The sequence below is a fragment of the Balaenoptera acutorostrata genome, chromosome 19 (assembly GCF_949987535.1).
Source record: "Balaenoptera acutorostrata chromosome 19, mBalAcu1.1, whole genome shotgun sequence".
In the NCBI taxonomy this organism is placed as follows: domain Eukaryota; kingdom Metazoa; phylum Chordata; class Mammalia; order Artiodactyla; family Balaenopteridae; genus Balaenoptera; species Balaenoptera acutorostrata.
In genome coordinates, this window is record NC_080082.1 from 49,068,743 (window position 1) to 49,096,732 (window position 27,990).

Consider the following 27,990-nt stretch of genomic DNA (forward strand, 5'->3'; position numbering starts at 1 on the left):
CCTCGGCTGCGGACCAGGTTGCCCCTCGGGCGCGGACCGCAGAGAGGAGGGCGGGGGCGGGGGCGGGGACGGGGCGGAGCGGAGCCGGGGGCCTGCGCCATAAAGCTCGCTGCGCTCTCCTATCCTTCGTCTGCCGCGCGCCACCCGCCCAGCTTCCTCCTCCGTGCTTGTCCCAGTCCGTGTTCTCTGCCGCTCTCGCCATGGCCGCGCTCACCCAGAACCCGCAGTTCAAGAAGCTGCAGGCATGGTACCACGAGCACGGCTCTAAACTCAACTTGCGCCACCTTTTCGAAGGAGACAAGGACCGCTTTAACCACTTCAGGTGCGCGCGCGGGGCCAGGGGCGGGGCGCGGACGTGCCGGACCCGGATGCGGCGCGCGGGGTCCGGCTGTGCAGGGCCTGGGTCGGGAGGGCTGGGCGGCGGTCCCCGGGGGCCCCCGGCTACGGATCTGGGCGCAGGCCAAGGCCGCGCTTCGTCCTTGACGCCTCCTTGAAGCAGGTTTCCGGGTGCTGGCCGGCGGTCTCGGGGCCCCGGCAGCTTCGTCATGAGGATTGGGCCTCTCTGCCGCTTCCCCTCCACGGGGACATTTCTCTCCCCTCCCCCTCCACCAGTCCCTGCCGTTTGAAGCAGCCCATCCTTCCGCGGTTGTGAGCAAGGGCCCTCGCCGACGCAGCAGGCTCAGAAGGGCTGCCCCCTTCCACTCGGTCCTGGCCGAGAGTGTGCTCGGGACCTTCTGCGGGGTGCGGTCAGGGTGGGACCGGCCCGGGGGATTTGCGGGGAGCCGCGATGGAAGGGTGGAGAGGTGGGGCCGTGATTCCTGCCCAGGAGGCTAGGTCCGGAGACCCATGAACGACCAGAAAAGGAGAAAATCTTGGGGGTCGGGAATGGTCACTGGCGCAGGGGTTCGGGAGGGGAGGTCTGTGGCTCCAGACTGGAAGTCCCTGATGGCCAGCCCTGTCATCTGGGTCCTTCCCTGAGTAAGTTGAGTCGCAGAGTGGAAGCTCTGGGAGGGAATGGTCACTCCCTGGCCTAGGCAGGGGCAGCGCACCCAGCTCTGTCTTCCCATCCCCCAGCTCAGTTTTAGCAGAGGAAAGGCTCCTCACCAGGGGTCTGCATCTTGCTCTGTGCTGCTGCTGCAGGTCAGCTTGGGGGGCGGACAGGTGACAGACGACACCACTGTGCCAGCTGGCCACCTGAGGCTTGTTTGGATTTGGCACAGGGAGGATTTTTTTTTTTTTGGAAGCATCTCTGGTTAGGGAGCAGGCTGGGGTGTGGTCAGCCGCTTCTGCCATCTTTCTGCAGCTTGAACCTCAACACCAACCATGGGCATATTCTGTTGGATTACTCCAAGAACCTTGTGACGGAGGCTGTGATGCAGATGCTGGTGGACCTGGTAATGTTCTGCTTGGGGAGGCTTGACCCGTGACCCACGGTGTTGTGGACGAGCTGGGCTACTGGCGTCCTCAGGTCCTTGAGCATCTTTACTTCCTCCTCTTAGTGGATCTCCGTAGTTGCCCCTGTGCCCGTGCCCCTGCCCCTGGCTCAGGTTCTGACCGGCATCCCAGGGGACGCAGTGCCTGATGTCTGAGCAGACCCTTCCCAGGCAGTGGGGGAGGGCACCGGTCTGCAGCCATTTGTCAGCCCCACCGGGGGCTGCACCAAGCCTGGTGCTTGGGGCCTTGGACTCTTGGTGGCCAAGAGTGGGTGGCACCAGGCCTCAGTGTATTCTCTTCTCAGGCCAAGTCCAGGGGTGTGGAGGCTGCCCGGGAACGCATGTTCAGTGGTGAGAAGATCAACTTCACCGAGGTGAGCAGGCAGACTCCGTATACCCTCCACAGCCTCTTCCTTCCCTTTGGGGTCCGTCTGACTGTTAGCAACATCACCCTGTGTCCGTACCCCTCCTCTTAGGCAATGCTTTTGCTTAACCAGGGGCCTGAAGGCCTATTTCCTCAAGCAAGTTGCACAGCCTTGGGGTGTGTCTTCCCCAAGACTGCAGTCTAGGTCTGGTGAGCGTGGAATGGCTCCCGGTGTCTGCCTGTGGCCAGCACCTCTCAAGGCTGCAGGGAGAGGGCTTCTCAAGGCATGCTCAGAGAAGTAGCTCTGATCCTTGCTACAAGATTTGTTAGTGAAAAGAAGACTCATGTCAAAATCAACCTCCTCAGTGGGAGGAGTCAACAGGAAGCTGTGGCAAGGCCAGGCCTCGGCCACCCTGTGCCTGAGTCGCTGTGGGACCCTGTAGGCATAAGAACCACTGAGCACTCAGGGTGTCATCCTCATGATGTTATTATCCTCATTTTACACATGAGGAACCTGTAACTCAGAGGTCAAGTCACTTATCCAGTGTCATTCTGTAAGTGGCAGAGCCACTATTCAAACACCCCTGTCTTTCACTCCTGGGCTAGGCTGAGAGACTGCAATCAAGGAGGGCTTCCTGGAATAGTCCATTTGTCTATAGAATGTGGCACAGGAGTGAGGTTGGACGGGGTGAAGGCAGTGTGGCATGAAGCCCTCCACCTTAGTGAGCCTCTCCCTGCGTTGGAGTCCTGAGATCATCCCTTCCTGTCCCCCTGGAGTCTCAGACCTCTTTCCTTCAAGGACTGCTCTGCTGCCTCCAGCTTGATGGGACTGTTGCTCTCACTTGATAAGGCCAGCTGCCTGGAGCCTATCACAGACTTAGGGTCTGGTTTGGTTTCCAGTAGTGGGTGTGATGCGATGCTTGGTGAGGGAAGCTTGAGTTGCCTGTTTTGCTCCACTTCCAAAGGGCCAGGGACACTTTTCAAAAGGCGCCAACAAACACCGTGTACTTTGACCAGGAAGATGAGACTGGGCTTCATGAGCCTTGGTCCTCTGTAGCCATTCATTGCTTGTCTCTGACCTGTGTTGTCACCAGTCTGCCTTTGCTCACTGTTCAGCGTTCCTTGACTTTTCACGCCCTGAACATCGGTGGGTCGTTGGGGCCTGTCCCAGGCCTGTTCCGGTCTCCCTCCCCTTGCGACTGTCTGCAGCACATAAGGGAGTGGCACATGCCTTGCCTTGCCTCTAGGACCTGGAGTGGCGCCTATTTCCATGAGCACACAGTGGGTTTTGAGTATGAGACCATGGTACTAGCAGACCTTAGGGCCTGCGTGTCCAGTGAATAAGGGGCTGAGCTGACTCTTGGGGCCACACTGCATCATGCCCAGCTGGGAGTGTGGCTGCCCTGGGGTGGAGGCCTTCACACGCTGACTCTCGCCCCCAGGATCGGGCAGTGCTGCACGTGGCCCTTCGGAACCGGTCAAACACACCCATTTTGGTGGATGGCAAGGATGTGATGCCAGAGGTCAACAGCGTCCTGGAAAAGATGAAGTCTTTCTGCCAGGTATGCAGCTGCTGGGCTGGACTTCCCCTTGGCCGTGTGTGTGCTTGTATTTGGGAATCTGGGGATCCTGATGGGCCGCCCTTCCACGCTCCTTGGAGAGGACCCCAGCCCTCAATGCAGCCTGAGGTGGCGGTGGTCTCTGTGACAGCTAGCCGTGGAGGCTCTGCTAAGGCAGGAATTTCCCTGACCCTGTTCTCAGGGAACCCACCACTGGCAGCAGTAGAGCAGCCTCCTTCCTGAGCTCTAACACCTGTGGGCTCACGGTGACAATCTGGCCAGGACAGAGTTCTGAAAAGAAAAGTGAGGCCCCTGATGGACGGGATAGTCAGGGAGAGACTTGCTTTTTCTAACCTCTTTAGTCATGTGCCCTTATTGCCTAGTCTAGAACTAGACGAGATTTTAAACGGAAAATTTTCTTGACCACACCCCAGCCAACTCTCCAGAGGCAGCTTTTATAATGTTTACTGTTGAATCTTCCAAAAGTTTCCTGTGCATGTGCTAGCATGTCTGTCGTCTCTTCTTTGAAACACATACAGGCACATGTGTACACACACATGCAGCTTGTCCCTGTGTCAGCGTTAATGCACACAACTGTGCTTCCTTTTCCTGTGTGGGGGTGTAGGGGTTGCCTCAGAGACCAGCTAGAGATTTCCCCACATCACCTGCCATTGCCTCAGTGTCTACCCCATGGTGATTCTGCAAGAGTTGGTGGATGTCCTCAAGCCTGGAGTACAAGGGTGATGTCTGTGGTCTGGACGGTTTGTGTGGGCGTGTGCATGTCTGTACGTGTGGGTTACGCATGTCTGTATGCGTGCTCTGGGAGTGATAATCTAGGCTCTAGTCAGCTGGTCCCTGAGAGCAGTGTCCCCCACGTGTGGCTGGTCATCTTCAGACCTGAAACGGCAGGAGGTGATCTGGGCATCCATCCTAGAGGCTAGGCAGGCAAGTGAGTGGGACTTCGCAGGGTGAGGAAGGCTTGGGATCCTGATGAGAATCTGGATTCCAGAATGTCCCTTAAGAGTGGTTGGTGCTTGTGATGGGCTTTGGATGGGATGTAAGGTTGGGCATTTCCAGACATCTGCTGTGAGTGGCAGAACTGATGTGTCTCGGAAGCATGGTGCTCTGTTTGGTCAGCCCTTGTGTGCTCGGGCATGCCATGTGGAGGGTGTGTGGCACTGGTCGTCTGGGAAGCTGTTTCCAGGAAAGCCCTCCCTTATAGCTGGCTGCTGGATACCTGACTCAGACTGATGGGGTATTTATAGTTCAAAAAAACTGCTGAATAGCAGCAATTCCATGGTAAGGAGCACTCCCCATGGCTGTGCTCTCAGAAGGTTGCCAAGATTGGGTGAAGATGTTCACCATGACCTTGATTGTCATGGCAAAAACCAAAAACAGCCTGACCTCATTTATCAGAGGACTGACCAGTAAAGTCAGTATATGTTCATAAACCGTAGTCCTGGGCACCATTAGGAATTAGGGAGCTACAGTTGCATTGACCTGCTATGCTGTTCAGGATATACTGTGAAGTTGAAAAAGGAAGTTGCAGAACTGGTGTGTTTTCGTAAGATCCCCCATCTGGTTAAATAAAGAGTATATGTAGTAATAGTAAAGATACACAAAGTTTCCCTTCTAGGATGCTTTATTATAACAAAACTCATGGTGAGATTTTTTTTTTTTTAATAAATTTATTTATTTACTTATTTATTTATTTTTGGCTGCATTGGGTCTTTGTTGCTGCGTGCAGGCTTTCTCTAGTTGCGGCGAGTGGGGGCTACTCTTCGTTGCGGTGCGTGGGCTTCTCATTGGGGTGGCTTCTCTTGTTGTGGAGCACGGGCTCTAGGCGCATGGGCTTCAGTAGTTGTGGCTCGCAGGGTCTAGAGCGCAGGCTCAGTAGTTGTGGCGCACGGGCTTGGTTGCTCTGCGGCATGTGGGATCTTCCCGGACCAGGGCTCGAACCCGGGTCCCCTGCACTGGCAGGCGGATTCTTAACCACTGCGCCACCAGGGAAGCCCCTCATGGTGAGATTGATTGTTGAAAAACTGAGCAACTTATTTTCTTTCTGTATTGATGGAAAGTTGCTCATGGCAGGTGATTATTATCTAAAAGAAGTAAAGTTACTGGGTCTTACTGGTTTTGGGAAAGCCATGTATACTAGTTTCCTATCGATGCGTAACAAATAACTCCAAAATTGAGCAGCTGAAAACAGCAGTCAACATTTCTGTTGACTGGTTCGGGCTCAGGTCTCATAAGGTTGTAGTCAAGATGTTGGCCCAAGGTTACATTCATCTGAAGGCTTGATGGGGGATGGAGGATCTGCTCTCAAGATGGCTCACTAGCAATTAGTGCTGACATTTGGGAGGCTTTAGTTCCTCATCTTGTGGACCTCTCTACAGGTTGAATGTCCTCATGACAAGGTAGCTGATTTTTCCCAGAGTGACTGATCCAAGAGAGAGCAAGGCAGAGTGCCTCAATATCTTTGAATACCTTGAGGTAGCATCAGAAGTTACTCTTTCATTTCTGTAATACCCTTTTGGTTGTACAGGTCAACTCTGATCAAAGTGGGAAGGGACTACATAAGGACATGAATGCAGTGCCAGGAGGTGAGGATAGCTGGGAACCATCTTAGAATTTGGTTATCATAGTCTGCCTTCTGGCTCCCAGTGATTCATCATGTTCCTTCCACATGCAAAATACCCTGTTCTCTTTCTCTTAAGGCCATATGCCATTACCATATCAGCTAGAAGTGAAGAACCTCATAATCTAAATTAGGTACAGATATATCTGTACTTTCTTTAATACAACTTAAATACAGTTCCTTTTGATCTGGAGATATGTGAATTAAGCAGACAAGTTATTTATCCCTTACACACCCAACATACAATGGTGAGATAGGCATAGGATAACTGTTATAGGATAATTCCTTTTCAAAAAGGAAGGAAAGTGGAAGGCACACAGGAAACATTGGTCCAAAGCAGTTCTGAAATTGAGCAGGACATGCGTTGGCAATTGCTTGGTTAGGACTCAAGGCCTAGGAATTGTTCCTCAAGGCTTTTGGCTTTGCCCTTAGTCATCCTTTTTACGTGAAAGGTAGTCTGTGTTTGTAATTGCCTAGTTTTGTCAGCCTGCTTACTGCCTATAGAAATGTGGGTTTTTAAAGATCTCTTTTCTGGGACTTCCCTGGCGGTTCAGTGGTTAAGGCTCTGCACTTCCAATGCAGGAGCGCGCAGGTTCGATCCCTGGTTGGGGAACTAAGACCACACATATACATGCCACGGCCTAAAACATAAAAATTATTAAAGATCTCTTTTCCTTTTTTATTTTTATTATTATTTTTTTTTTGGCCATGCTGCGTGGCATGTGGGATCTTAGTTCCCAGACCAGGGATCAAACCTGCGCCGTCCTGCATTGGAAGTGCGAGTCTTAACCACTGGACCACCGGGGAAGTCCCAAAGATCTCTTTTCCTTTTGTAATACCTCTGTCACTTTCAGTCCAAGCTGATAGTGTTTCTGACAATTCAGTTATCTTAAAAACTTTGTGGGTCTCCTGTGGAGCTTACTGGGGGGTGGGGGGGTCCACTCCATTAGACAAAAGCTATACCCACAAATTTTTTCAAGATAAGTCCTTTCCTACAATTGCTTCTAAGACCACAGAGACAGTACTTTTAAGCTTTTTGGAAGCCTTACCTTCAGCCAAAATGTTCTCTGTGTTACCACCTTAGTTCTTTCTGAGGTCTTAACAAAGGATTTTATAGCTACATTCTCTGCTTTACCTTTTGAAGCTTTTCTTACAGTGCCCTAGATTTGAACTTTGCCGAAGACCCATCTCCTAATTTTAGCATCAGTTATTTTCTGGAGAGGCTGGGAATTTTCAAATCCAACGATTCCTGGCTTTTTGTTTAAAAGTTCTTCATTAAGCTTGTTTCCCTTCTCTTGTATTTTATTGTAAGCAGTAAGAAGCCAGGTAGTTCCTATAACACAGCCTGAAAATCTCTGTAGCTAGATCATCCAGATCATAATAGATACATCTTTTACTTTCCCCATTAATGCAGGCAACAGTGTTATTAAATTTTCTTTCACTACATAACAAGGATTCTTTTTCCTACAATTTTCAGTAGTGTTTTCTTCCCATTTCTTTAAATCTATACCAGCAGCCCCCTTGAGGACTATTAAACCTCTGCTAACAGTCTCTTCCAATGTTTTTTAGGCTTTCACTAACTCTTCTCAAGGTTCTTTTAGCTTTTACCCATATTTTTATTTTTTTATTTAAAAAAAATATTTCTTTATTTTGGCTCTGCTGGGTCTTAGTTGCAGCACGTGGGATCTTTTTAGTTGTGGCATGTGGGATCTTAGTTGTAGCATGTGGACTTCTTAGTTGTGGCATGCGGACTCTTAGTTGCAGCATGCATGTGGGATCTACTTCACCAACCAGGGACTGAACCCGGGCCCCCTGCATTGGGAGCACGGAGTCTTATCCATTGGACCAGGGAAGTACCTACCCAGATTTTTAGATTTTTGTTATGGTAATACTCTACTTGTGGTACCAAAGTCTGCGTTAGTTATTTATCATTATATAACAAATTCCACCAAAACTTGGCTTAAAATAGCAGTAAACATTTACTATCTCACACAGTTTCTATGGATCAGAAATTCAGGCTTAACCGGTTGGTCTTGATTTGGGGGTCTCTCTTGTGGTTGTACTCAAGATGTCGGCCAGGTCTGTAGTTATCTGAAGGTTTGCTGGGTTCTCAAGGATTCTCTTCCAAGGCAGTTCCTATTCATGGATGGTGAGTTAGCATTGGCTGTTGAAAGAAGGCCTCTGTTCCTCACCACACTGGCTTCTTCGTACAACTGAGTCTTCTCATAACATAGTAGATGGCTTCCCCAAGAGTGAGCTATCCAGGAGAACGAGGCAGAAGCTGCATGGTCTTTCATGACCCAGCTTCTGAAGTCACACTCCATCATTTTTGCAGTATCCTAATGGGTGCATAGTGAGCCCTGTACAGCATGGGGGACCCTATGGGGATGTGAATACTGGGAGGCAGGAATCCCTGGGGTCCATGTGGAACTTGGCTGCATGTCTGTCATTTCTGTCCCTGGCACAGACCAGTCACAATAGTTGGCATTTCACATCTCTTGGCCTCTGTCATGTTAGGTTCTGCTGAAAGTTCGCTCTTGTTTTGCAGATTCTGACAATGTTGCTGTGAGGTGGGGATGTCACCCCTCTTACTAATGATGAGAAAAAGGGTCTAGTTGGGGCTGAGTGTGGCAAGGATGTGACACTGTGTCTTAGTAGGCCTCTGATAGGGCCTGGAAGTCGGGACTGAGGTGTAAGGATACAGAAGTAACGATGCATTTGAGCAGCAGTTTATACTCAGGGGTCTGGGCTGATTACATCTCCCCACTCTGTGCCAGCGTGTCCGGAGTGGTGAATGGAAGGGGTACTCAGGCAAGTCCATCACGGATGTCATCAACATCGGCATCGGCGGCTCTGACCTGGTAAGGAAGGGGCTGCCTTGGGATGGGGGAGGAGGGGTCCCATCCAGGGCCTTGGTTTCTCCTGAGATGGGACCTGGCTGTTCTCACCTCTCGTGGGCCCTGGAATCTTGTTTTCTGATGCTGCGTCTTCCCACAGGGACCCCTCATGGTGACTGAAGCCCTCAAGCCATACTCTTCAGAAGGTCCCCGGGTCTGGTTTGTCTCCAACATCGATGGGACCCACGTTGCCAAAACACTGGCCGCCCTGAACCCTGAGTCCTCCTTGTTCATCATCGCCTCCAAGGTACGGCCCTCATACCCGGCCTGACTCCCAGCCCTGTGTGTGCTGGGGTGCGGGGGGGGTGGATGCTTTGCCACTGCCCTGGACGCTGGACCCTCCCAACTGCTCTGAATGAGCCGTGCTTTGTGGATCGGGTGGGCACAGCTGCCCTCAGACTGTTCCTTATCTGGTGGCAAAAACGGTTTACCTGATGAAAGCCTGAACTGGTCCGTATGAGCCTTCATCTTAGGCCCACCCACTCACTTCGCTGAAGGTGTGCTCAGCCTGGGACCGTTCCCATCTTTCTCAGAGATCTGTCTCTAATGTCTGCTCCTTTCTGATCCCAGAGCCACGCCCAGATAGATAATGTAAGCGTTTTGTTTTTTTGTCATTTATGCCCTGTTTACTCATATCCATGCACATTAAATATTAAGAATTCCATCTGAGATCTGAGATACAGCTTAGTCTGGACTGAAGGGAGCCCCAGGTGTGTCCACAGCTACTCTCCTGGAGGATGCTCTGGCCTTTGACCTGTGGTGGGGTGGTGGGGGCGGAGGGTGGGCTCTGGGCAGGTGGGGGTGTAGCTCTTACTAGCGTTTCCCCTTTCTCTGTCTGTGAAGTCCTGGAATCACAGGATGACGTTGCAACTTCCAGGCCCCTGCCCCAGACACAGCCACTGATCGTGGCTTTGTGGACACGTGGGTGGAGGTGATGGGGAGTAACTCACTGACCTGCATGCACTGCTCTGTGTGGTAACTGGGCACCCACACGGCCTCCGCTGCTGAGCTCTGGCTCTGGGCCGTACCGACCTTGGCTGTTTTACCAACTCCTGTACTCTCTGCCTGCAGACCTTCACCACCCAGGAGACCATCACCAATGCAGAGACAGCAAAGGAGTGGTTTCTCCTGTCAGCCAAGGATGTGAGTGCTGGGTGGGCAGTGGGCAGTGTGAGGGCTGGGCAGGACAGGGTGGGCCTGCCCGTCAGCCTGCGTGGCCACGCTTAGCCCTGTAGCCCTACTTCCCCTGAAGTTGGCAGCAGGAGGCAGCCTTTCTGGTTAAGATATTTGGCTTTGGGACTCCCCTGATGGTCCAGTGGGTAAGGCTCCGTGCTCCCAATGCATGGGGCCCCGGTTCGATCCCTGGTCAGGGAACTAGATCCCGCATGCGTGCCGCAACGAAGATCCTGCGTGTTGCAACTAAGACCCCGTGTAGCCAAAATAAATAAATATTGAAGAAAAAAAAAAAAAAGATATTTGGCTTTGCCAGCCCAGACAAGCCAAATGTGGCAGGCCCTGCTCTAACTGCTGAGGGCCCTTTCCTTAAGGCCACTGGCCCTATGGAATCCTCTCTACCCCTGGCCCCTCCAGCTTTACAGGGGAGGCACCCTGGGCCTTGTGTGCCTGTGAGGTAGGCTGGGCTGCCTGGCCTCTGACCCCTCTGTCCTCTCCATCTTGACATGGGGCTCCTCCGACAGCCTCAGAACCGAGGACTGGGAGCAGTGGGTTCCCCCCGGGGCCTTGGTTTCTCCAGAGACGGGAGGGTCACTGCCCCTGGGGGGCCCCCTGGATGGGTGTGGTGTAACTTGCCTCATCTCTTGCAGCCTTCTGCAGTCTCGAAGCACTTTGTCGCCCTGTCTACCAACACTGTAAGTGCCCATGAGGGTTCCCGTACTACCTCCCTGGGAGGGCCCGGGCCAGGTCAGGGTCATGGCCTTTCCGAATACATGAGCTGAGGTGTGTTTCACAGGTTCAGGGATCTTGGCTCAGCTGCTGGGGTAGAAGGGTTGGTTGCCTGTGAGGGATGTGAGTTGCAAACCATCCTTACCTTTTCTGCAAGGCAGACAAACCTCTGCTGCTCCAGCAAGGGGCTCACAGTCAGTGGGATCACATTTACCCCACCCATCTCCCGGGCCTGGCTGATGCCCACAACATTCCACACATGTGACCTCCCCTGGCTTCTGCCACTGGCCTCTCCCCAGATGGGATATGCTGGGTACGGGTGGGGGATGCATCCCATTTCTCACATAAGGACGTTAAGCCCCAGTGAAGGGATGTGACTTGTCACCCAGTGATTGCATATGAGTCGGTGATGCCGGGATTAGAACACGGGACTAGAACATGGTTACCCACCTGCCAGCTCCTCCTGGCCCCAGGTTGTGCAAGGTAGGGTCGGGGGCGTGTCAGCGAGCAGGGCGGGGCTGTGCTGCAGGGGTCGCGAGGAGGGCAGACCCGGCTGAGCACTTGCTGTGTGGTGGGCTTCGTGCTGGAACCACACCCGGGTCCTCCTGACTCCGCTCCTTCCGTGTCCCCCCCACCCCCACCCCCCCCGTGCCTGCAGTGCTGACTTGCCTGTGGGGGGAGACAGGAGGACATCCTAAGGCTGGCCAGCCACAGTGCCGCTGTCCACCTCCTGCGGGTAGAGCTCAGACTGGTCAGTGGGGCATCTCCTGTGGGGTCTAGGCGAGGGTTGCTGACCCTGTCTGCCCAGGGGATAGAATAGGATCGCCCATTCCCTGAAGGCTTCCTGGGGTGCGGTCACCATCCCACTATTGGAAGGGCTGGGCAGGTGTCCGGGCTGTATGTTTCCTGGCCTGGGAGGTTGCCCCTGCCCGTGCTCAGTTTCCAGCTCTAGGCTCAGTTTCCCCGATGTCCCAGGGGGTCTGGTCCAGGAGGTGGCTCTTGCAGAACAGTGTGTGGGCCAGGTCCTCAGAGCGGGTGTGCAGCCCCTCTCAGCAGGAGGGCTTTGTAAGCACTGGGCCACTGGTGTGCTGGACGTGAGCCGGCCTGGCATCTGGCTCTGGGGGTGGGTGCCTCCTGGTCCCGCCTGGACTCGCAGGTGGCTCCAGCGCAGCCCCAGTGGTGGCACGACTCTTCACACCCTGGAGCTCCTGTTCCTGTGCAGCTAACCCACGCTTCCTTGCTTCTCTTTCCCTTTGCCCTTTTTAGGCCAAAGTGAAGGAGTTTGGAATTGACCCTCAAAACATGTTCGAGTTCTGGGATGTAAGTAAAGGCACTTCCCCGTGGTGGGTGAATCATGTGTCCTTTGCCAAGTCAAGCTGCAGATGAGGGGCCCGTAAGGTCAGGTCAACATTTATTGAGCACCTGCTGCATGCCTGGCTTTGGGAAAGGCCAGGAGGCCCTCAGAGAGGCTTGTGGGGCAGGAACAGCTCTGCTCAGTCAGGATGAGGGCTCCACTCCCACCAAGGGCAGGCTTGCAAGGCCAGGGTGACATTCCCCTGGGTGCCTGCCGGCAGCACCCACTGTGGGGTAACCGGAGCCACCCCTGTCCCCCTCACTAAGCTGAGGTTGTGAGTTATTCTCAGTGATGACCTTTCTCTGAACTACAGCCGCAATCTGTAAAGGCCAAAGGGCAGGGTGAGGCAGGAGGTGTGACTGGGCAGGCCTGGAAAGGAGCTGCAGGGGCAGCTGGAGGGTGGCAGAGAGGAGGTGCCAGGCTGGGGCCTGGGTGGGGCCCCGCTGGGCAGCTCGCAAAGCCGACGTTGCTGAGTGGCAGAGCTGCGGGCCACTCTAGTGACAGGCGGTCACATAGACTCATCTCTGCTAGGGCCACAGCTGGTGCCAAGCAGTGAGCAGCTTTCCTTGCAGCTTGCCTGAGTGCAGCCGTGGTGTGAGAAGGGCTCGGGTCGCAGAATGCAGGGAAGGCTTGGGGGGCAGAGATGCAGTGCAGGGTGTGGCGTGGGTGCCTTGAATGCAGTGGGTGTGGCTCTAACACGTGACTTGGGCAGGTGTCCTAAGAGAGCATCGTCCAGTTGGGGATTTTCCCAGTGGGGCTGTTTCCAGGCCTTTATACTGGAAGCTCTCTGCTTGGTGGCAGCATCTGAAGATGTAACTTCCTTTGAAAGCTCTAAAGGCCTGGAGTCTGGGAGAGAATTAAGCCCTCACGCTCTAAGGCATCTTTTGTGTGTAATGAGTTAACTTCTTTCTAGAATGGGACTAGTTATGTGCCATCCTTGGAAGAATTGAGAAGAGTCACTCAAATCCTTTTCTGCGTCCTGTGGCTCAGATGAGGAACCCCGGTCGAGAGAGACTGTGCAGCTTCTAACAAATGTTGCATGCCTGATAAACGAGGGGAGGCACCATCCTCCTCCCCCCCCGGGATCTGGAGCCTGAGCAGGTGGTGGTCAGGGACACGTGGGGGCTCCTGCTAGCCAAGGAGCCCAGCACAGCGGGGCTGTGTCGCAGCCTGGCTCGTCATTGCCTGTAACCTCCCAGCCTGCAGAGATGAGTTGGGGTGTGGCTTAGAGACAGACCTGGGTCTCCCAGGTAAGGCCTAGGAATGACAGTTGGGCACAAGAACACGGGGCTGGGGCTGGGGCTGGCTAGTGAGGCCCGAGTGGCCAGGGTGGGCACAGTGGAGGCCTCTAGGGCCAGTCCAGACATGCCTGGAAGGACCTGCCTGGGTCACTAAGGATGTATATTGCTGAATTGAGAAGGTGATATCTGAGGAGCCAGGGACAGGAACAGGTGAAATTTCTGGACCCAGGGTCTCTCAGGTGAGAGAGAGGAGTCAGAATAGATACAAGGATATTGCTCTGGCTCTGAGGTAAGATCTGAAGAGTCCAATCTGGCGTAGGTATGTGTAAGTGGTGAGGCCTGGTCAGCTGTGGTCAGTCATGGGGCAGCCTTGTATGTCGGGATCAGGCAGAGTCAGCACACATTATTGGAGAGCTAATTTTGGCCGGTGATGTCTGAAGAGGAGCCAGGACAGGTACAGGTGATATCTGAAGAGGAGGCACCAGGACAGGTAAAGGTACAGGTGAGGTCTGTGAATTCTGGAAGAATTCAGATATTTATTCTATCAAGTGGAGTCTGAGGAGCCAAAATTAGGTACATGTTCTTTTATTTATTTATTTGTTTGTTTATTTTTGGCTGCATTGGGTCTTCGTTGCTGCACACGGGCTTTCTGTAGTTGTGGCGAGCGGAGGCCACTCTTTGTTGTGGTGCTTGGGCTTCTCATTTTGGTGGCTTCTCTTGTTGCAGAGCACGGGCTCTAGGTGCGCGGGCTTCAGTAGTTGTGGCTCGCGGGCTCTAGAGCACAGACTCAGTAGTTGTGGCACACGGGCTTAGTTGCTCCGCGGCATGTGGGGTCTTCCCGGACCAGGGCTCGAACCCGTGTCCGCCTGCATTGGCAGGCGGATTCTTAACCACTGCGCCACCAGGAAAGCCCAGGTACATGTTCTTAAACCTGGATCTGTGAGTTCAGGATAGGTGTAACATTGGGATCTCTGACTGGCTCTGAATTAAGCATCAGGTTGTGGGTGGCTGATCACTCAAGTGAGGCGTTTAGAACTCAGGATTAGGCAAACAGAGGTAAGTCCCCTACGTAGGTCTCAGCATCCTGACCAGGTGTGACGGGCAGAGCTCAGGGTGTTGTAGAGGCCCCTGAGGTTCCATAACCAGCCCAAGACGTGATCAGTGGCATTGGGGTCTGAATGGGTTGGGGTATGAGGTGCCCAGATGAGGAAGAGTTAGGAATGTACCTGGTTATAAAAGGTAAGGACTGGGGAGTTAGGACGGGTGAAGAACAGACAGGTAAACCAACCTAGGAGCCACGTCGCTAAGGTGCAGTGTGAGAGGCTTATGGTAGACAAAGGTCTCTAGAAGTGTCAGAGGCCCAAGTCACTCAGACACTGTTTGGCACCAGTGGGCTCTCGCCAGGCTTCCCTCAGGCCGAGATGAGCAGCCAGGGATCTGTCAGGTCTCTGGGAAGAGTCGGTTCAGGTTAGGTTTGTATAGTGGGGTCTGCCGGGATGGTCTGTAAAGCCACGTCTGTTTGAGGTCTCAGAAGCTGGAATCAGACAAGGTGTGTATAACTGGGTGTCTTAGGGGAGGCCTGAGGAGCCAAGATTAGGCACATCTGGACAGAAGAGTGTTGGTCAGGTAAGGACACTGAAGCCAAAGGTAGGCAGAGACAGAGCTGAGTCTGACAGGTGGGACTGGAAATCCACGATCGGGTCCAGGTCAGACCTGTGTCCTCAGGTGTTGTCCAGGCAGCTCTGGTGATGCTCAGGGCGGTGGTCCTGGAGATGGTCCTGGGTCCCCTGGGAAAAGACTGAAAAGCTGGAGTCAGGCAGAGAGATGGAGCGTTGCATCGATCCATCTGGAAGGTTCATGAATTCTGGGTCTGTCTGAGGTACACAGAGCAGGTCTGTCAGGTAAGGTTTGAGGAGTTGAGGTGAGATACAGGTTTGTACTTTCAGTTCTTGAACAGGTAAGGTCTGAGCTGCTGAGGTCAGTCCCTGGTTTGTATTCCAGATTTGAGGAGCTGAGGTTCAGCACGGGTAGATAGAACTGAGTTTTTCAGGTAAAATCTGTAAAGCCAAAGGTAAGCCAGAAGTAGGTTGAAAAGTCATGTTTAAGTTCATTAAACTCTGTCCCACAGTTGAGGTCAGGCACAGGTAGGTAGAACAGATCTGTCAGGTAAGCCCTGAGGAGTCAGGGTTGGGTTCATCTAGAAAGACCTGGATCTCTTAGATGATCTCTGAGAATATGAAGTGAAGGCAGGTGGGTAGAGGTAGGTGTCTCAGGTGAGATCTTGAGAGCTGGGACTGGGCACAGGTGAGTAGATCTGCATCTCCCAGGTAAGGTCAGGATAGGTAGGTAGAACTGCATCTCTGCCTATCTTGTAGAGATGTCTTACGAAGTTGAGGAGTTGTGGCCAGGCACAGGTATGTGGAATTGAGTTTCTCAGGTAAGGTCTGTGGAGTCTGCATCTGGTACAGGTTTTATCCTTGGGTCTGTCAGGGTGAGTTAAGCACAGGTGGGTAGAGCAGGGTCTGTCAGGTAAAGTCTGTGGAGCAAGTTCAGGAACCTGGGTCTGTCCAGTGAAATCTCAAAAGTCACAGCCAAGTCCAGGTAAGAAGAACCAAATGTCTTAGATGACCTTTGGCGAGCTGAGATGAGGTACATGTAAGCAGAGCTAGCCTGCCGGGGCGGTCTCAGGAGCCAGGAACAAGCATAGGTAGGCAGAGGTTGCTCACCATGTGCAGTTTGAGGACCCAAGGTCATGCACAGGTAGGCAGAGCTGGCCGTCCAGCTGCAATCTCAGAAGCCAGGGCCAATCACAAGTAGGTAGAACTGACTTGCCACATGTGGTCTGAGGTAAGCAGAGCTGGTCCACTAGGTACAGTGTAAGGTGCCAGGTTGGTAGAATTGGTCTACTGGGTATTGTCTGAGGAGCCAGGGTCAAGCACAGGTAAGCAGAGCTGGTCTGCTAGATATGGTCTGAGGTGCCAGGGTGATGCACATGTAAGCAGATCTGGTCCGCTAGGTATGGTCTGAGGACCCAGGGTCAAGTACAGGTAGGTAGAGCTGGCCCACTAGGTGCAGTCTCAGGACCCAGGGTCATGTACAGGTAGGCAGAGCTGGTCTGCTAGGTATGGTCTGAGGATCCGGTGTCAAGCACAGGTAGGCAGAGCTGGTCTGTCAGGTATGGTCTGAGGGTCTAGAGTTGTGTACAGGTAGGCAGAGCTGTCTGGTTAGGTATGGTCTGAGGATCCAGGGGCAAGCACAGGTAGGTAGAGTTGGTCCACTAGGTTTAATCCGAGGATCCAGGGTCATGTACAGCTAGGCAGAACTGTTCTGTTGGGTGTGGTCTGAGGAGCCAGAGTCAAGCACAGGTAGGCAGAGCTCGTCCACTAGTTATGGTCAGAGGAGACAGAGTCACACACAGGTAAGCAGAGCTGGTCCGCTAGGTGCAGTCTAAGGACCCAGGGTCATGCCAGGTGGGCAGAGCTGGTCCACCAGGTGCAGTCTCAGGATCCAGGGTCAAGTACAGGTAGGCTGAACTGGTCAGCTAGATACAGCATAAGAAGCAGGGTCATGTATGTGTATACAGAGCTGGTCCACTAGGTATGGTCTGAGGATCCAAGGTCAAGCACAGGTAGGCAGAGTTAGTCTGCCAGGTATGGACCAAGGGTCCAGGATCATGTACAGGTAGGCAGAACTGTTCCTTTGGATATGGTCTGAGGATCCAGGGTCAAGCACAGGTAGGCAGAGCTGGTCCACTAGGTACAGCACAAGGAGCCAGGTCATGTACAGGTAGGCACAGCTGCCCCCTCAGTGCAGTCTAAGGACCCAAGGTCAAGTACAGGTGGGCAGAACTGGTTTGTTGGGTATGGTCTCAGGACCCAGGGTCAAGTACAGGTAGGTAGAGCTGGTCCACTAGGTATGGTCTGAGGATCCAGGGTCAAGCACAGGTAGGCAGAGCTGGCCCACTAGGTATAGTCTGAGGATCCAGGGTCATGTACAGGTAGGCATAACTGGCCTTTCAGGTATGGTCTGAAGGTCCAGAGTTGTGTACAGGTAAGAAGAGCTGGTCCACTAGCTATGGTCCGAGGATCCAGGGTCAAGCACAGGTAGGCAGAGTGGGTCTACTAAGTATGTTTTAAGGATCCAGAGTCATGTACAGGTAGGCAGAGCTGTTTGGCTAGGTATGGTCCGAGGATCCAGGGTCAAGCACGGGTAGGCAGAGCTGGTCCACTAGGTATCATCCAAGGATCCAGGGTCATGTACAGGTAGGCAGAGCTGGTCCACTGGGTATGGACTGAGGACCCAGGGTCAAGCACAGGTAGGCAGAGCTATTCTGCTAGTTAGGTTCTAAGGATTCAGGGTCATGTACAGGTAAGCAGAGCTGGCTGGGTAGGTATGGTCTGAGGACACAGGGTCATATACCGGTAGATAGAGCTGGTCTGTTAGGTACAGCATAAGAAGCCAGGGTCATGTACAGGTAGGCAGAGCTGGTCTGCTAGGTATGTTCTGAGGAGCCAGGGTCATGTACAGCTAGGTGGAACTGTTCCATTGAGTATGGTCTGAGGACCCAGAGTCAAGCACAGGGAGGCAGAGCTCGTCCACTAGTTATGGTCAGAGGAGACAGAGTCATGCACAGGTAAGCAGAGCTGGTCCACCGGGTACAGTCTCAGGACCCAGGGTCAAGTACAGGTAGGCAGAGCTGGTCCATAAGGTATGGTCTGGGATCTAGGGTCAAATACAGGTAGGCAGAGCTGTCTGACTAGGTGTGGTCCAAGGATCCAGGTTCAAGCACAGGTAGGCAGAGCTGGTCCACTAGGTGTAGTCCGATGACCCAGGGTCAAGCACAGGTAGGCAGAGCTGGTCCACCAGGTATGGTCTGAGGATCCAAGGTCAAGCACAGGTAGGCAGAGCTGGTCCACTAGGTATGGTCCAAGGACCCAGGGTCAAATACAGGTAGGCAGAGCTGTCTGACTAGGTATGGTCCAAGGATCCAGGTTCAAGCACAGGTAGGCAGAGCTGGTCCACTAGGTGTAGTCCGATGACCCAGGGTCAAGCACAGGTAGGCAGAGCCGGTCCACCAGGTATGGTCTGAGGATCCAAGGTCAAGCACAGGTAGGCAGAGCTGGTCCACTAGGTATGGTCCAAGGATCCAGGGTCATGTACAGGTAGGCAGAGCTGTCTGACTAGGTATGGTCTGAGGATCCAGGGTCAAGTACCGGTAGGCAGAGCTGTCTGACTAGGTATGGTCCAAGGATCCAGGGTCAAGTACAAGTAGGCAGAGCTGTCTGACTAGGTATGGTCCAAGGATCCAGACTCAAGCACTGGTAGGCAGAGTTGGTCCACTAGGTATGGTCCGAGGATCCAGGGTCAAGTACAGGTAGGCAGAGCTGGTCCACTAGGTATGATCCAAGGATCCAGGGTCATGTACAGGTAGGCAGAGCTGGTCCACTAGGTATGATCCAAGGGTCCAGGGTCATGTACAGGTAAGCAGAGCTGGCTGGGTAGGTATGGTCTGAGGACACAGGGTCATATACCGGTAGATAGAGCTGGTCTGTTAGGTACAGCATAAGAAGCCAGGGTCATGTACAGGTAGGCAGAGCTGGTCTGCTAGGTATGTTCTGAGGAGCCAGGGTCATGTACAGCTAGGCGGAACTGTTCCATTGAGTATGGTCTGAGGACCCAGAGTCAAGCACAGGGAGGCAGAGCTCGTCCACTAGTTATGGTCAGAGGAGACAGAGTCATGCACAGGTAAGCAGAGCTGGTCCACCGGGTACAGTCTCAGGACCCAGGATCAAGTACAGGTAGGCAGAGCTGGTCCATAAGGTATGGTCTGGGATCTAGGGTCAAATACAGGTAGGCAGAGCTGTCTGACTAGGTATGGTCCAAGGATCCAGGTTCAAGCACAGGTAGGCAGAGCTGGTCCACTAGGTGTAGTCCGATGACCCAGGGTCAAGCACAGGTAGGCAGAGCTGGTCCACCAGGTATGGTCTGAGGATCCAAGGTCAAGCACAGGTAGGCAGAGCTGGTCCACTAGGTATGGTCCAAGGATCCAGGGTCATGTACAGGTAGGCAGAGCTGTCTGACGAGGTATGGTCCGAGGATCCAGGGTCAAGCACAGGTAGGCAGAGTTGGTCCACTAGGTAAGGTCTGAGGATCCAGGGTCATGTACAGGTAGGCAGAGCTGTCTGACTAGGTATGGTCTGAGGATCCAGGGTCAAGTACAAGTAGGCAGAGCTGTCTGACTAGGTATGGTCCAAGGATCCAGGCTCAAGCACTGGTAGGCAGAGTTGGTCCACTAGGTATGGTCCGAGGATCCAGGGTCATGTACAGGTAGGCAGAGCTATCTGACTAGGTATGGTCCGAGGATCCAGGGTCAAGTACAGGTAGGCAGAGCTGGTCCACTAGGTATGGTCCAAGGATCCAGGGTCATGTACAGGTAGGCAGAGCTGTCTGACTAGGTATGGTCTGAGGATCCAGGGTCAAGTACCAGTAGGCAGAGCTGTCTGACTAGGTATGGTCCGAGGATCCAGGGTCAAGTATAGGTAGGCAGAGTTGGTCCACTAAGTATGGTCCGAGGATCCAGGGTCAAGTACAGGTAGGCAGAGTTGGTCCACTAAGTATGGTCTGAGGATCCAGGGTCATGTACAGGTAGGCAGAGCTGGTCTGCCAGGTATGGACTGAGGGTCCAGGGTCACGTACAGGTAGGCAGAGTTGGTCCACTAAGTATGGTCTGAGGATCCAGGGTCATGTACAGGTAGGCAGAACTGGTCTGCCAGGTATGGACTGAGGGTCCAGGGTCATGTACGGGTAGGCAGAGCTGTCCCCTAGGTATGGTCGGAGGAACCAGGGTCATGTACAAGTAGACAGAGCTGGCCCAGCAAATGTGGTCTGAGCAGCCTGGGTCAGAGGCAGGTAGGCAAAGCCTGGCTGCCAAGTATAGTGTTGAGGAGACCTAAGGAGTTACGGTTGAACACAGGTAGGTAGACTTAGCTCTTTCAGGCAAAGGTATGTACCCTTGGTCTTTTGGTGATGCCTGAAAGACAAGGGTTAAGCCTGGGTTGGTAGAGTGGCCTCAATTCAGGCCCACGGCACTGGGGTCTTCTGCAGATAGGCGGGACTCTGCGGGGCTCATAGCAGATACGCAGCCTCTAAGTTAGACATGAGTAGGTGGATGTGGCTCTCTCAAGCAAGGACTTTGGGGCCAGATGTATGTATGCTTGGGTCTTGCAGGTGAAATCCTTGGAGCGTGATTCCGGCTCAGGTGCATTGACCCAGGTCCTAGAAGTTAGGCCTGGGGTTAGTCACAAGTAGATAGAACCACATCTCTTGGTGGGGTCTGCTGAGCACAGATACGCAGAGATGTTTGCATCTGATGAGGTCTGAGGCTCCTTACTGAGGTGTTGGTGCCCAGGTTAAGCAGGGGTTGATAGTGTTGGATCTGTTTGTGAGATGTGAAAAGCCGAGTCAGACACAGACGGTAGACCTGGCTCTCTCCTGGTAGGCCTGGGAGCCGAGATCAGGCCCATGGAGATAGAGCTGGATCCCTTGGGAAGGTGTGAGGAGTCTGAGTGTTGGGCTCAGGGAGGTGGGCCTGGGTCTGTCAGTTGAGATGTGAGGGGTCAAGGTTAGGCACAGACAGGTATGTGAAGCCCAGTTCGTTAGCTGAGCTGTCTGGAGCCTGCCTCTGACAGGTGTATAACCCTGTGGTCTGAGGTACTGGAGTTGAACACAAGTAGGTGAGTTAACCTCCCAGGTGAAGCCATTGCATCCATACCCAGGGCTGCTATGTGGACCTGGCTTCGTCACTGAGTCCATGGATCAGGGTCACATGGCAGAGGTATAAACATGATCTTAGGTGGGTTTTTGCCCCCTGGTTCAGGTACAAATTGGCATCCCCGGGCTTGTTAGATGAAATGAATGGGGCAGGATCTAGCCTAGAAATACGTAATTGGTACGACTGGTAAGGCCTGAGAAGGTGGGTCAGACACAGGTGGGACCTTCAGTGGTAGGCTCAGGCACGGTCAGGTGGGTAGAGTGGACTCTCATCGAGGGAAAGGCAGAGTCATCGTAGGTATGTGTACCTGGGTCTGCCTGGGGAGGTGTGCAGAGCCCTTGGGTTCAGGTAGGAGAGGTAGAATGAGCTGAGCCATGTCAGCCACCTGTTCTTAGCACCCTGGTCAGGTGTGATGGGTGGAGCTCAGGGTGTTGCAGAGGCTTGAGGATCTGTAACCAGTCCAAGGTGTGGTCTGTCACATTGGGGTCTGGCTGGCAGGGTCTGAATTAATCAAGTGGGGAAAGAGATTGGATTATACCTGGTTGGAGAAGGTGAGGTCTGAGGCTCTGGGGCAGGTGAGGCACAGAACGTGGAACTGACTGCAGAGCTACATCTCTAAGGTGTGGTGTGAGAGACCCACTGCAGGTGAAGGTGAGGTCTAAGGACCTCAGGTCCTTAAGGTCTCAGAGGCTCAAATCAGACACTAGCTTCGCTGGGCTCTCCCAGAACAAAAGTGAAGTCTGAGAACCTGACCTCAGTCAAGGTCAGCAGCCTGGAATCTGTTGGTCTGAGTGCTGGCTGTCTGCTCAGGCCAGTTCCTGGATTTGAGTCTATTGGGTGAGATCTGAGAGCCAGTGTCAGGCATGGTGTGGTCTGTGGGACTGTGACAGTCAGGTAAGGTTCCCCCAAACCCAGACCCTTTCTAGGTAAAGAGCCCCATCATTCGTCTTATTATCCAAGCCAGAAACATCTGGGCCACATTTGATTCTCTCATTCTTCCAATTCATCCTTTTTAATTGAACCTCCTGAATCAGTGCTCTGCATCCCTGCCACCCCCATTCAGGGTAGCATCATTCTTTGGACAACCACTGGGGCTCCTAGGTGGTTTCCTGCTTCCATTCTCCCCTTACCCACAGACTTCTTGGTTCTCCAGCCTTGCCTCTCAGCTTCTACCCTCCAGTTCTCACGCCTTCCTTCATCTTCTAGATTGTGCTACACTTCTTCCTGCCCAGCCTGTCTCATCAGGCTTTCAGGATAGAATTAAGCCTTAATGCCCCAAGGCATCCATTGGATGTAATGAATTAGCGTCTCTCTTTTGCCTCTAGAAGGGTGCTAGCCTTGGACCAACCTTGGGAGTATTGAGAAATTAAGTCACTCAAAGCATTTTCTGTGGGGCTTAATTCTCTCACTGTTGAGAAAGGCTGCTCTTGCTGCAGGACCTTTGCATATGCTGTTCTGGCTGCTGGAATCCTTCTCCCTCTGTGCTTCCCTGGGTAACACTCATCCTTCACATCCAGGCTCAAGCACCCTCAGAGTCCTTTTATTCTTGGTTTCCTTTCTCCCAAGCACGTCATCTCATTTTCACATTTATTGGCATGATTGTTTCATTTATATCTTTCTCCCCTGTGGATTGTTTGTATTGCCTATGCTAGGAACATGGTAGGTGTTCCAGAAATAGTTGTTAGGAAGACGTGACTGGAGATCTGAGGATTCTGAAGGTAAAGTGGAGTCTGCAGTGTGGCATGAGAAGGCACAGTGTGAATGGTAGGCCTCAGTGTGTCTTGGGCTGAGGCTGAAGATCAGTCAAGCCTAGGTGTGAGCCACTGGGCCTGTCAGTGTCCCAGGAGGCAGGGCTAGGCACAGGTAGGAGGTGCTGGGTCTGTCAGTACAGCCTGAGGAGTCGGGAATGGGTACAGGTATGAGGCACTGGATCTCTCATTGTCAGAAGTGGCAGGCCAGGCCCAGGTATGAGACATTGGGTTTATCAGTATCTGAGGAGCAGGGGCCAAGGCCGGGTAGGAGGTGCTGGGTCTTTCATTGTTCAAGGAAGTATGCGTGGGCACAGGTATGAGGCGCTGGGTCTGTTAGCGTTTAAAGAGGCTGGACGCAGGTACGAGTCGTTGGGTCTGTCGGTGTCCTTGGAGGCACAACCAGACACAGGTATGGGATTCTGACTTGTCAGTGTCCAAGGAGGTGGGCTAGGCGCCGGGTCTGTTGGTGCCTGGGGAGGCCGGACCTGGCACAGGTATGAGGCGCCGGGTCTGTCGGTGTCTGAGGAGGTGGGGCCAGCCACGGTAAGGTCTTTGGTTGAGTCTCGTGGCTCTGGTCGGTCCCTTGTATAGTCTGCCCTGCTGTTCAGCCCAACAGTTGCCGGCGCCTGGCCTGCTGTCTTGCTTCCCAGAGGTGGGTTGGCCCCAGGGCCGTGGAGCTTCACCTGTAGCAGAGCATGGTTCTCAGGGGGCAAGTTCCGTGGCAGGAGGGAGGGGGGCGGGGTGTGCCAGCCCTCCCTCAGCGCCTTTTCCTGTCTCTCCTAGTGGGTGGGAGGCCGCTACTCGCTGTGGTCAGCCATCGGACTCTCCATTGCCCTGCACGTGGGTGAGTGTGCCTGTTTGTGTTTCTGTCTTGGGAGACCATGTTGCAGTCTGAAGTCGGGCTGGGGGCTCGTGTCCCTGAATACCTTCCCGTTCCCACAGGCCGCTGGCCTCTCTGCCCTTGGCTGGAACAGTTCTTTCAGGTCAGGTGTGAAGGGCCGAGTTTCCTTGCGGCTTTGCGGGTTGGCCTTTCTCCCCGCCCCTCACCACTGCGGTCCTGCTCGCTCCTCCACGCCAGGTGGCCTTAGAGCTGCCTCAGTGCTCAGGGCTGACTCTGATTAGAGGGGCTTTCTACAGGCCCAAGTCCTCCCAGATCCTGTTTCTTCTGGCTCCCCCTCCAGCCTTTCCCCGGTTCCAGAAGAAGCTGTGTCCACGTCCAGGAGGCATAGGGCATGACCATTTCTGTTGACGCTGCTTTTGTGTCGCAGGATTTGACAACTTCGAGCAGCTGCTCTCAGGGGCTCACTGGATGGTAAGTGCTGAGGCTTGTGTTCTCTGCCAGGCGCTGGCCAGAAGCTTGTGGTTGGCCCAGCTCCCTCCCCCTCACCCTCACTCCTTCACTCCTGGGGAGCTGCTCAGCCCCTACCCACCCTGTTCTCATTTCAGGACCAGCACTTCCGTACGACGCCCCTGGAGAAGAATGCCCCTGTCCTGCTGGCTCTGCTGGGCGTCTGGTACATCAACTGCTTTGGGTGTGAGACGCATGCCATGCTGCCCTATGACCAGTACCTGCACCGCTTTGCTGCCTACTTCCAGCAGGTACCAGCTGCCAGGCCAGGCCTTGGGCTGGGGGGCCCATGAGCCTGGGTGCCCAGGTTCCTGCTCCTCCAGGGGCCTTTTCCTCCATTACCCTTGGGCATGTCCAAGGCCCACCTGTGCTCCCCATCTCATGGAGAATCTTTGTAACCAGGATCGGTGTCAGTTGAGTTTGGCGACCGTGGGAGGGGCATGACTGGCTATCATGGTGCCCTGGCCAGTCAGGCTCTGGCTTGGCTCAGGGCATGTGCCTCAGCCAGGTCACTTCTTTCTTGGACATCACCTGACAGGGTGGGCCACAGCCTGGGACCCCCATGGTTTGCACTGCCTTTGTCCCTCCAGACAAGCAGGTTTACACCCAGTCTGTGGTGCCTCTTTGGGCTACTCACAGCCCTCTGGCCCTGGAATCTCCACAGCCCCCCTAGAGCAGCCCCTCTCCCAGTGGATCCTGTGACTGGAGGAGGGGCTGAGGCTCCCCAAGGCCCAGAGTCTAGTTGGGGTGACGGCCCTCAAAGGCTATACAGTCTGGATTCCAACCTGCCTCTCCATTAAGAAATCAGTTGAAGATCTTGTGACCCGTTTCTGCTCTTAGGGAGGTCCTCCCTGGACCTCCGTATACACCTTCTGCTGGTCATGGGTGCTTCAGAGCGGTCGAAGCGAAAAAGCTTGTGAGCTGTGCCCTCCCAGGTGAGGGGACATAAAAGAATCATGCCTGCCCATATCTCACAGGGCCAGGGCAGGGCAGGCGTGCCTGGTGCATCCCAGGCTGGTTTTGGGCATGTGCATGAAGGAGCAAGACTTGCAGATCGATGACTGGGTTTCTGGCCCCATTCCAGGGTGACATGGAGTCCAACGGGAAGTACATCACCAAGTCCGGCACCCGTGTGGACCACCAGACGGGCCCCATTGTGTGGGGGGAGCCAGGGACCAATGGCCAGCATGCCTTCTACCAGCTCATCCACCAAGGTAGGGCCCATCTGGCCTGGGCAGGAGTGCTGCTGGGGACGGGGAGGGCACGCCAGCAAAGACTCCTCTGTGAGGTCAGCGTTCTCCTGTAGGCCACATGGATGGTTCCCATGGGTGGGGATAGGCGCCTGGGTGACCACAGTGCCCTTCGCAGGTACCAAGATGATACCCTGTGACTTCCTCATCCCTGCTCAGACGCAGCACCCGATAAGGAAGGGTTTGCATCACAAGGTAAAAGCCCTCATCCCGACCCTCTTCATGCTGTCTTAGGCTCACATTACACCCAGACCTCTTAAGACTGATGCATTAGTCAGCAGTACTAGTTTTCTGTTCCTGCCACCACAAACTTAGTGGCTTAAAGACAACACCCATTTATTATCTTGGTTTCTGTGGGTCCCAAGCCCATCACGCTCTGCTGGGTCTCTGCTCAGGTTCTCACAGGCTGAAGTCAAGGTGTCGGCAGGACCGTGTTCCCTTCTGGAGACTCTGGGGGGAAATCCTGTTCCTCATTCATTCAGATTGTTGGAAGAATCCATTTCTATATGGTTGTAGGACCAAGACCTGGTTTCTTTGCTGGCAGCTGGGGGTCGTTCTCAGCTTCTAGAAACCCCCTTGACTCTTGGTCTCAGAACCAGCCAGGCTGGGTTGAGTCCATCTGAAGCTTCGATTCTCTCCTGCCTCTTCTTCTGTTGCATCTCTCTGGCTGACTCACTTGCCGTCCTCTTCTGTTATTTTTAAGGGCTATGTGATTACATTGGGCCCACCTGGATAATCTCCCTATCTTAAGGTCTGTAACCTTAGCTCCGTCTGCAGAATCCCTTTTTGCCATGCGATATAATATACACAGGCGTTAACAGCAGGGGGCAAAGATCAGGGAGCCAGGATCTTGCCTGCCACAGCAACAAATGGGAAACCCACCCAACTCCTGACCTGACAAAGCCCTTGAAGAGGACCGATCCTGCCTTATCTTGGGTGTGCAGAGTAGCATGGGTTACTGTGGGCACAAGCTTTGGACTCAGGAGTCCTGGGTTTGAATTCTAATTCTTCCCCTCTGTCCTTCTGGGATTCAATGCTGTTGACTTGAGGAAACTGAGGCTCAACTAGAAAAGAGATGATGCCTTTTCCCCTTCAGAATCTTAAAAAATAGATGTTGGTAAAGTTCTTAACAGGGCCCTCGGCAAGTAGTACATAGTCCTTGAAGGGTAGTTATCATTGTTACCTACTTTCCAGTGTCAACAGATGTGCTCTGTTGCCCCCCTTGCTCCAAGTAAGCTCCAGAGTTGGGGCAAGCAGCCTGACCCCAACTGCTGAGACTAACCCCGACTGGGCAGTGCCAGGCAGTCTTGTCCATCTGCCTGAAGCTCAGACAGCGCTTCAAAATGGTACTCGATGTCTCTCTCGTCAGATCCTCCTGGCCAACTTCTTGGCCCAGACTGAGGCCCTGATGCGGGGGAAGTCGACAGAGGAGGCCCGGAAGGAGCTACAGGCTGCAGGGAAGAGTCCAGAGAACGTTGAGAAGCTGTTGCCCCACAAGGTCAGCACTTCTCCTGAAGTGGGCTTTGGGTGGCATCCTGGAATTGGAAGGATAAAGTTGTGTGGCCAGAGCAGGGGCTCGTGGAGTGCCTTGCCTGTCTTGCACAGTAGGAGGGGCTGTCCTCACAGAGCTGCCCATCCCAGCCTCTGGGGCGGCATGTGCTTCCCTTATGAGGAGTTAGGGATCACGACTAACTGGGGGACATTTCTGGGTGTTTTCTGAAGGTCTTTGAAGGAAATCGCCCAACCAACTCTATTGTGTTCACTAAACTCACGCCATTCATTCTTGGAGCCTTGATTGGTAAGTGAGCGGGGAAGGTCCCGGCTTCGGGTAGGTCGGACTGGGCTGGTAGAGCCCTAACGTGCTCCCTCCACAGCCATGTACGAGCACAAGATCTTCGTTCAGGGCATCATCTGGGACATCAACAGCTTTGACCAGTGGGGGTGAGTTGCTGGCTAAAGGGGAGGGTGGGGAATGCCTGTGAGTTGGCTGGTGGATTTCACTAGCAATGTTGGAAGCTTCCTCATACCATTCTTTCTCCTCGCCCTGGCAGAGTGGAGCTGGGAAAGCAGCTGGCTAAGAAAATTGAACCTGAGCTTGATGGCAGCAGCCCAGTGACTTCTCACGATTCTTCCACCAATGGGCTGATCAACTTCATCAAGCAGGAGCGTGAGGCCAGAAGCCAATAGACTCGTGCCCGGCAGCAGTCCCTGTTGTGACCGGTCCGTCTTTTCCCTCCTGCCCAGAGTCTGCACTGCATGGTCCTGCCCAGAGCACCCTCTGGTTTTGGGCTTGGACCACAAGCCCTTTGGGGGAAGCTGGTCTGGAATTGCCAGCCTCACCCTCTCCATGTCCAGGCCCCCTCTGTCTTACAGTTGGCTGAAGTGTTTCAGTGCAGCTGATTTTTCCGACCTATGTTCATTGTTCATATACCAGGTAGAAAATAAAGATGCCACAAAGGAGCTTGTGGGCTTAGCCTCTTCT

The 27,990-nt window shown here is 53.7% G+C and overlaps 1 protein-coding gene across 1 annotated transcript; it reads left to right on the forward strand.

The window, feature by feature from the left end:
* The first annotated feature begins 114 nt into the window (after positions 1-114).
* GPI (glucose-6-phosphate isomerase) lies at positions 115-27,968 on the forward strand. Its single transcript, XM_007165086.2, has 18 exons — positions 115-322; positions 1,304-1,394; positions 1,739-1,807; positions 3,240-3,359; positions 8,772-8,855; positions 8,992-9,138; positions 9,963-10,034; positions 10,715-10,759; positions 12,060-12,113; positions 23,694-23,754; positions 24,179-24,222; positions 24,357-24,509; positions 25,343-25,472; positions 25,627-25,703; positions 26,878-27,006; positions 27,231-27,306; positions 27,383-27,449; positions 27,560-27,968. The coding sequence occupies exons 1-18, from the start codon at positions 201-203 to the stop codon at positions 27,693-27,695; spliced, it is 1,677 nt and encodes a 558-aa protein (XP_007165148.1). The 5' UTR covers positions 115-200; the 3' UTR covers positions 27,696-27,968.
* The last annotated feature ends 22 nt before the right edge of the window (positions 27,969-27,990 follow it).

Bases quoted from the DNA above. Each gene is read 5' to 3' on its own strand.
- GPI (XM_007165086.2), top strand. From the start codon at position 201: ATGGCCGCGCTCACCCAGAACCCGCAGTTCAAGAAGCTGCAGGCATGG. The intron at 12,114-23,693 runs GTAAGTAAAGGC...TGTCTCTCCTAG, and splicing joins ACATGTTCGAGTTCTGGGAT to TGGGTGGGAGGCCGCTACTC. The intron at 23,755-24,178 runs GTGAGTGTGCCT...TTTGTGTCGCAG, and splicing joins CTCCATTGCCCTGCACGTGG to GATTTGACAACTTCGAGCAG.